This window comes from Bactrocera latifrons, unplaced genomic scaffold, assembly GCF_001853355.1.
Source record: "Bactrocera latifrons isolate USDA-ARS-PBARC rearing strain unplaced genomic scaffold, ASM185335v1 scaffold_28, whole genome shotgun sequence".
NCBI classification, from domain to species: Eukaryota; Metazoa; Arthropoda; class Insecta; order Diptera; family Tephritidae; genus Bactrocera; species Bactrocera latifrons.
Genome location: NW_017536407.1, coordinates 1,728,462 through 1,737,425, shown reverse-complemented (window position 1 = coordinate 1,737,425; position 8,964 = coordinate 1,728,462). Strand labels below are relative to the sequence as shown.

The following is an 8,964-nucleotide window of genomic DNA, read 5'->3' as shown; positions in this document are numbered from 1 at the left end:
AAGCAAACGAAAATATAGTGAAATATCCGAAGAAAACCAACAAAACTGCCAGCGTTACAAAGGTAACAAAGGCCAACTGACCACCGCATTGTTGCAACACAATTTGTTGCACAAAAATATACACGTAATATGAACCCTTGGCGTTTTTTTCGGCTGGTAGGGCGTGCGGACATCACTCGGGAAATGGCCTCAAGGGCAATATTTGCTAAAATGGAAAATCCAAATGCGCCGGAAAAATGTAAAAACTCAAAAAAGTGTTAAATAAATTGTATAAACCTAAAGCGATGAGTAAAAGAAGCGCACACATACATRCTTACGCTTTGCAATGTAATCTAGCTTGGCTGTTAGGGTTAACAAATAAGCGAGCGCTGCGCATATTTTCTTTTCGGCGGCGACAGTGCTGAATAAATCGCTTGTTTGGGCGAGAAATGCTGGCGACTTAAGACTGTTTGCACGCTGCGCGCGAGGCAACAACAAAGCAAGGCATAAAAACAATTGCTGTGCTGGACTATCAATTTATTTTAACACCAACAATTGAGTGTCAGTTGCAAGTTGCAAGCAGAAGACGACAATTGCCAGCATTACCGGCATTAGAGCGTTGCCACAATGAGGCTGCAACGCGACGAGGAAGCAATGGATGAAACAGAAATCAMCAGCGTTTTATTTTGCAAAACCTTGTAAACGAATAATACGAGTAATAGAAGCAATTCAAACAGCAGTGTACGCTGCAGCACTACTTGCAACACCGTCATTATCGAGTCACGACAAATTCCGCAGCGCGTGGTGCCAAGGAGTTTGGCATTTGAAAATCGTTGTGCTTGGCGACGCTTAGTGTGCGCATCTGCCTATTATTGTTGTTGCTGGCAGCCGCCATACTGTAGAGTCCGCACATGCGGCCGGGAGTTGTACCAGTGTCTAGTACTTAAGTGCTGAGTGTGTGGCGCGGCTTATGTGGCGTGTTGCTAATTTTCTAGCGACGCTTGATTTGGTATTAGAAGGATGCACTTTTCCTATTTTAAGTGCCAAACTTGGCTAAGCAATGGTGGCCCGTGGCGGCTGATGACCACAAATGTTGCAGCAAACTACGCGCCGCACTGTCAATGGCAGCAGTGGTGAGCGCAAAAACGAGTGTCGCTTGTTAGATTGTGGCARAAGTGGCAATCAAAAGCAGAGCAATGACAACAATTGCGGCAATAGAGTATAGTTGTTGTTGTTGTGCACTGTTGTTGGTAGCGGCAGCAAAGAGCCATGCTGGCGTTGATGGCGGTGGCAATAAAACACCGAGTAGTAGCAACAACAGCGCATTAAAATGCAATACTGCGCYACAGTTTGGGGCCACAATCTGCTGCGCTGCTGCCACATGCCACTTTGGCACTTTGGCACATTTATTGACCATATCGGTGTGCTGTGGAAGGTGTGAAAATTACAAATGCAAACAATGCGGCGAGCGCGCTCGTTCTTAACCGAAAGCTACCATATTTGCCAGCAGCGAGCAATTCAATAGTGGCGCGCGCTGATCAAAGCGACTGGGGCAAACAGCGCGCCACTTGGCATGACGGTAGCAACGCCTGAAGTGGCGGCTTCCAATAGCTGTTGATTGTTCCGCATATATTGTGTGATTCGATAATGTGCGATTTGCAATTGTTGTTGCTGTTAATGATGCGACTACCAACTCACTCGTCGCACTACAAAGTTGCTGGTGATGTGTGTCAGGCAGCCACATTTYTGTGATTGCTGATCGACAGCGCAGTTGTCATGGTAATTAGGAAAGTGCTGAGAAAATATGCTGGAGAATATTGTTAGTTTTCAGGAGGAAATTTTTATTTCGGTGAAATCAGTATGAAGTAAAGAGCAGGCTTTGTTAGAACCTTTTATTGTTGCTCATTTGAAGATTTCRAAGTCATGTGGGTTCCTTTTGGAATTACTGATAGTTGCGAATTTTTTTATTGGCATTTGTTGAAAAAATGTGAAGTGTTTTCTGTCTGTTAGATTAGTCAATTCAACTCAAACACTTCGCTAGGATGCTTCCTTATCTAATTCCCTATGTTAAGGAATATGCTGCTAGCAACATTTTHTTGCAAAAACCATATTTTTGTAAGCATTTATTTAGAGGCATGTTAACTAACAGAATCTGAAAACTAGATTAAAAATTTGAAGCCCTTAAATTTTTTGAAAATTTCAGACAAATACTCGCAATGTTGCTATGCAAAAACTAATTCTGCAACATGTTGCTGCAACGAAATAGGCCCAAATGTTGCAAAATATAAATAAAAAATCATTCAAAATGCTTCAATAAGTATTTACAGCAATTCGTTGAAAAATGTTGCGCAACATGCAGGAAATGTCGCACAACATTGTTGCTTCATTTTTGTTTTTTCACACAACTGAAAGAAATTGAAAAAAATAAGGAACGCAATAAAAAACTATTTTTGCAACATGTTGTTGCATCAAATTCAGTTCAAATTTTGCAAGAAAACGTTCAATAAGTATTTACACCATTTTTTTTATAAAATGTAGCGAAACATTGTTGCTTCATTTTCGTTTTCTCACTCAACTGAAAGAATTTGAAAAAAAAATGAAGAACGCAAAAAAGACTAATTTCGAAAAAATGTTGCTGCAGCTTGTAGGCTAGCAACATTAKTTKKWAAAAAAAATTGTGGTCAAAATTTGWGCTRGTACTTACTAACRCACATTATTTTAAAYAAAAAATAGGCATTTAGCATTAGATTCCACGAAAGTTGCATCYACTTCGCAACCATTTGTTAGCAACATCTTGCTACAATTTTACAAGTGTGCAGCTGCTGCATTTAAGTCCCCGATAYACACCCATTTATTATGATGGCATATATTTAACTGTCCGCAACCAATGCTCTACACAGATGGCCTCAATTACACAGCTTGGCATTCCAGTTACACGCCGGCAGTGATGACCATGAAGCAACAACGGATTGCATACAATTCTGTTATTTATTTACACGGTACCACTTTCGAGTCTAAGTGATGCTTTCGCCAGTTCCTTGCGGCCAMCACAAGCGAAATGGCAAAACGCCTTCACTGTGCCACATAACGTAAAGTTGCGCTGCTCCACTTTAAATAGTTGCACTGCACATACACACGTATACACATACACTCATGCGAATTTATTAGCACATCAAAAGCAGCGTGTCAATCTTATCTAGCCGGCGTGGAGGGAAAAAAACAAAAACACGGTCATACCAACATTTGGCGATTGGTTATGCGCATGCGCGCTTCCACGCCAAAGCTATAATAAATTCATTTCAACCAAGTTGCAACAACTGTGCGGCGACATCAATCTGCATACAATTGCGCGCTGGACAAGCGCACCTGAGTGCAACCACCACGGCGCCGTTTGCCGCGACGCACAGCGCGGAATTTTTTYGGCCCACTTGCCGCCACCGCCGCCGCCAGCACTTCGTCAACGCAACATCATTCATAACTTTTAATGTTATGATGGTTACTCTTCAAGCGCTCAAGCGCTTGTTGTTGTTGGCTTGTCGATGGTTTACACAGATAGGCCGTTTGTCCAGCTCAAGCGCACTCCACAGGTGTTTTTGTTTTTGCTTGCCGCATGATTTACAATGTGAACACTTTATGGTTGTTTAAGTTGTTAAATTGAATTAAGATGAAATAAATTCTGCACAACAATAACAACAACAATTTTCTTTCGTATTTTATTCATATACTTGTTTGTTCATAAATTTTGTACGCACCTCACTGCGCTCTCGGTGCCACGCAACAACTGCGCGCACTCCCGCTCTTCGCCACATATCGCCGAGGCGCTCTTCTCATTCTGCAGCTGGAGATTTTGCGCTCGTAAATTCACTTTAAGAGGGCGTAATCATGCGTTGGAATTTAAATTAATTCGCCAGTAAAATCATCGTCTGCGCGGACGTGCAACGATCAGCCGGCAAGTGATCGAACGCATGCGCAGCGCCCAGCCAATGCATCATTCAAGCGATTGCCCCATGCCGTCGCTAATCTGCGCTAGGCTTTGCTGCACAAGCGCACACACCTATTTTTACCGCATTACGAGCTCATAAATCTTGCTATGAAGATATCGCATTTAACGTTTAGTCGCCTGCGACCGCAGCGCTCATAAGATGACCCCCACCGTTTTTCTTATTGCTGTTGCTGTTGTTGCCTATTGCAAATTTAACGCTTAATTTCATGAAAGACGAAGTAAGCAGCAAAAAACAAAGCGAACTCACTGCTTCGGTGAGTACCATTTTGCTTGTGTCAGTCAAACAATAAATATCTATGTAGCCGCCGCCTGCCAGCGAGAAAATCACAGAAACACATAAATAATTCATTCCATCCACTTGGCGCGGATAATATGCTGTCGTGCGTTTTATAAGATGCGCGCAGACAGCATAGATTTAAGTTGCAACAATAACAACGCGAACAACAAAATTATAAATAAAATAGAAATTAAAATAAAGTGTAAGTGCCCTTGGGAACGAGCGCCGCACTTGTGGGACATAATGTAGAAAGATGGAAATATATTTTGTTTATGGGGTGACCGTTCTTCTCTTGAAAAACATTAAAGCAGTAAACAATGGTCAGAATAGAGGATTCTAATTTTAGCTTAGACAGTAGACACCAGGTAACTTGTCCGCACTATGTGTGAAGGTTTGGCTGGAGAAGAGGGATAAAATGGTGAGATGACAGCTAAGCCATCATTGATGAGTTAAAAACAGATTACTGATGCGGCAAAGACATCGAAAATCGGTCTTCAGAAAACGGACGTCTTTTAATCAGTGGCATAAAATCTGATCTGAATAATATCACAGTCAGAAATCTAATCATTATCCAGACTAGAATTGATACAGAAAAGCAGCACGCAAAATATACAGACGACCGATTCTGTGTTTCATTCAGAATTGGCAGCCAAAAGGCACATGTGACGGAGGGCAGCTTACTGCAGAGAATTGAGCCTTTACCAGAACATTAAAACTGTATCAGTGTGTTCCAACTTATAGACTGGAACGTCTAGACTCATAGTCAATTGCATCCAGTCATTTGACTACACTAGATCATAGTGAATCGCTTTGAACTGAAAAGAATTCTCGAACCGATTCCTTCAGACTGTGAACRAGTCGAGCTCCGCTATCTTTTTAAAATCTAAAGCAAGACGGACAGACAGTGGTATGAGTTCACGAGCGCTGGACTACAACCAGCACTTGAGTTWCTACGAGATGCTTCTTGGTCAAGCTAGTACAAAGGAGGTTATTAAAACAACTTCTTTTCAGCAAAGTTCATCTTGCCMAAGCATGTTCGTTTAAACTGGGCACCTTCTAATACGGAGTACATGTGAAAAGGCCAAACATTTTGACGGTGAAAACTGTCAAAGTTTGTTTTTAAGGATTTTTCATCCATGCGTAGGGATTTTGACATCGCAAAGGGTGACCTAACCAGTTTACGTTTCTTGAGGACTCAGCGGGCAACGAAGAACCTCTTGYATTAGCCATTCGCCTTTTTACTTCAGAAAAAGAAACTTGACACTCAAAAATTTAACACCACCTACGACAAGTTGTCTTCCACTGAGCTTACTACCCCTTAAAACTACCCGAAAGAGCTCAATAAATATATATGCATATATTTCAGTTTTATCAAGTTTTACTTATATTGCTGGAAGGGAARACATTTTCTATTACTCAACTACTGCAGTAGCAACCATCGCGTGTGTTTTGCTCAATCCAATCGAGGAATTTGCTGACACGTGTATAAACACCCGGTGCATTTGCTTGAGCGCAACCGTAACCGAAAGAGACAACACCTAAAATAAGGACAAATATTAAGTAAATTTACATTTCCTTACCAAACTTCACAATAACGACAAAACAGTTTTGAACTCACCCGCCAATTTGTATCTGCCTTCATTGACAATCAGCGGACCACCGCTATCGCCTTGGCAGGCATCCTTGCCACCGGTCTGTACGAGGCCAGCGCATAGCATAACATCGGTGATTTTGCTTTTGTAACGCGTTTGACGACATTCGTGATTAGTAATTATAGGCACGGTGGCCTCCTGCAGATAATTGGAGGTGACGCCACCCTCCTTCACAAGACCCCAACCGGCGACGATCGCCTGTGGGAAACACACAAACGAAAATGTTCTTAATAATATTCTGTGTAGCTGTTGTTTTGTTGTTGTACTTACATCTCTGTTGTCGAAATTGTGATTGATATTGGGCAGACAAACGGGACGCATGCTGCTGCTGAACGGTATGGGCGAATCCAACTTCAAAATGGCGATGTCATTTACAATTCTGTTCTGATCGTATTGSGGATGTATAGTTGTTTGGATGACCTGTGTGTGTGTTCGTTTGGAAAACGTTAGCTGGTTAGTCTCACTGAGTATCACTTACAGTTATTATTTTGGCGTGAGCTAAGCTAATCATTTATTTTCTTGATGGGCACAGTTGAGCTTCTTAGTTGCAGTGAGTGCTTTTGTTTGTTGGAAAGAGTGAATGTAGTATTTGCAACTTCCGGCAGCCGCTTGAATGGTAACGGTATACCACTTATTAATGCGAGTTATTTGCTAAGGCAGTAAGTACTTAGCTTCCCTGTTTATTAACGGGTTAAAATTGTTATACCCAGGAGAGTAGAARTCAATGGATGGCGTTGGAAAAATTGCTTTATGAAAAGTTGAAACTTTTGCAGAAACCACCAGGTGTACATATTTGAATAGCTCGAGCTTTTTTTGTTGGCTTTACGTGGATGACCGTGAGCATCCCATATCAACTACAGTACAAGTTTTGGAACTTTCATTTGAGAATGAGATAGTATGTCTGAAGCACCAAATTTGATGTGTATAGCTACTGGTTGAGATCGTGAAGAGTAGGTGAGACTGCCACACTTGCTACGTTGGATACTCTCAACATTTTGACTTCTTTTCATTTAAAGTTGCTCTCACYTGGTATTGTTTAATCAAACTTTATTTAGCCTTGAGGATGGAATGTTAACTTTTAGAAATTCAGTTCGTCTTCTTGCCATTATCTGTTGGTTAGATTAGGTTAGAATGTTACTCCTCATACCAAAGGTAACGCAGTATCCTTAACAAACATTTATTGAGGGCGCTAAAATTAAACTCAGCTTCTTTGCAAGATCTACCAAAGATGTTCTGCGAGTAGTTTCAATCACAGTGTGGTAAAGCTGGACAGCTGCGAAAAAAGTTCTTAACGTTTCCATATCGATTTCTTTTATACAACTTTGGAAACTTTCATCCGATAAGMTATGGACAGTGTTCAATCAGAATCTCGCAAAGAAGAAGTAGTTCAGAGATTGCAGATATTGCGTTTCGTAAAATCTTGGAGCTGCATAAGTTTTGGCTTCTGACCAAGCCTTGCTAAGCTCACGTAAATACCAAAGACACAAAGCAAGAACACGAAAGACGATACAGATACGTCTCCTTTCCAATTTGTCGAATTTGTAGACGGGTGTCGGTCAAAATAGGCTCATCGGCTTAGAGCTGATAGAGAGAATTTCTTAGAGAGACTACTTGATTAGTCCTAAGAGCAAAGCTGGACAGTTGAAAAGAAAGTGTTTAATGGTTCCATACCACCTTATTTTATACCGCATTGGAAATTTACATCCGATAAGATATGGACAAAGTGCTAAGSTCACGGAAAGTCCATGGACACAAAGCTAGAGCAAGAAAGGATWTAAAGGTACGACTCCTTCCCAATCTGATGAAATTAGTATATGAGCGYCCGTTRAAATGAGCGCATCGGCTTCGCACTTCCAGCGACTCCTTGGTTGGTCTTAAGAAGACTCACAACCTCCATCAAAAGAAAAAGAAAAATCTCTATTGGGTATAAGAGCTCAGTGGGGGCTTTAAATATTTCTCTAAAGCACATGCGCTGCCTGTTTTCTTCTTAGTATATCCCTTTTATTTGTATTGTCACAATCTCACCTTTCTAGTGATGCCAGGTTCCCCCGACGATCTATCCAATTGCAGTAATCGTACAGTTATCTCTTGACGATTATTGTGTACACAATGCGCCGCCGTCAGCACATAGCGATCATTAATCAACGAGCCACCACAGAAGAGACGCGCATGCCAGCGTCCCTTAAGTAGTTGCGTGGTCCAAGGGTACTTGTTGTGACGCACCTGTGTGCCGCCAACTATGCGATTGACATTCGGTGTGCCGCAGTCTGCAGACACAGACGTAGCGTTCAACACGTAAAACAAGCGCGAAACAGTCAACGAAAAAAAATTAAGAAAATAGTGAAAAATTAGAAAGTCTTTTACAAAAAGAGTTATGCAAGCAGTACTCACAGCATTGCACGCCACAACGGCCGAAACGCCCTTTATCTTCGTCTAGAAATTCCGCTCCATCGGGACGATCGTAGAAATAGGCAGCTTGTACGCCAAGCGCAAAGAAACACACCAAACTGGCACAGCACAACACAAAGGATTTCATTGTTTTGACACTATGCACTTTTTAAATAAAACAAAACTAAAAGCACACGCACTTGTATGGAGACTTACGCGTAAATTAATAAAATTCCTTGAAGCAATGAAGCTTTTAGCTGCCGCTTGCCRCAGCAGACTGTTGTGAAATGTTTCAGCATTTAGTGAGCGGTGCCCTTCTTATAGGTTACGCACTGGCGCTGGCGCCGTTTATTGCGTCTGCGCACACGCGATCCAGACCAAATGCGCAAAAKTATAACAGAAAGCAACAAAGAAATTGCTCCACTAACAAAAATATTGCCAGCTAAAGTTTACAAGAATTTAAAATCACGCAGAAATCATATTCGATTTTGGTGCGTCGCTTAATTTATATTTTTTCATCTCCTCTCCCCCATATTCGCGCATTTTTGGGCTGAACTTTCTTTGTTGTTTCGCACACACAAACTAACTTGCAGACCGACATTTCCACAATCACAATGCGACCGCGGTTATCGTTTATTAAACACCGTCGCTGTAAAAAAAAAAAA

The 8,964-nt window shown here is 41.5% G+C and overlaps 1 protein-coding gene across 1 annotated transcript; it reads right to left on the bottom strand.

The window, feature by feature from the left end:
• Window positions 1-5,646: 5,646 nt before the first annotated feature.
• Window positions 5,647-8,576, bottom strand: LOC108970072 (trypsin-1). Its single transcript, XM_018935199.1, has 5 exons — window positions 8,303-8,576; window positions 7,937-8,178; window positions 6,182-6,331; window positions 5,878-6,109; window positions 5,647-5,797 (listed from the first exon to the last, which is right to left on the bottom strand). Exons 1-5 carry the CDS (start codon window positions 8,445-8,447, stop codon window positions 5,676-5,678), a joined length of 891 nt encoding a protein of 296 aa, XP_018790744.1. The 5' UTR covers window positions 8,448-8,576; the 3' UTR covers window positions 5,647-5,675.
• Between the last annotated feature and the right edge of the window lie 388 nt (window positions 8,577-8,964).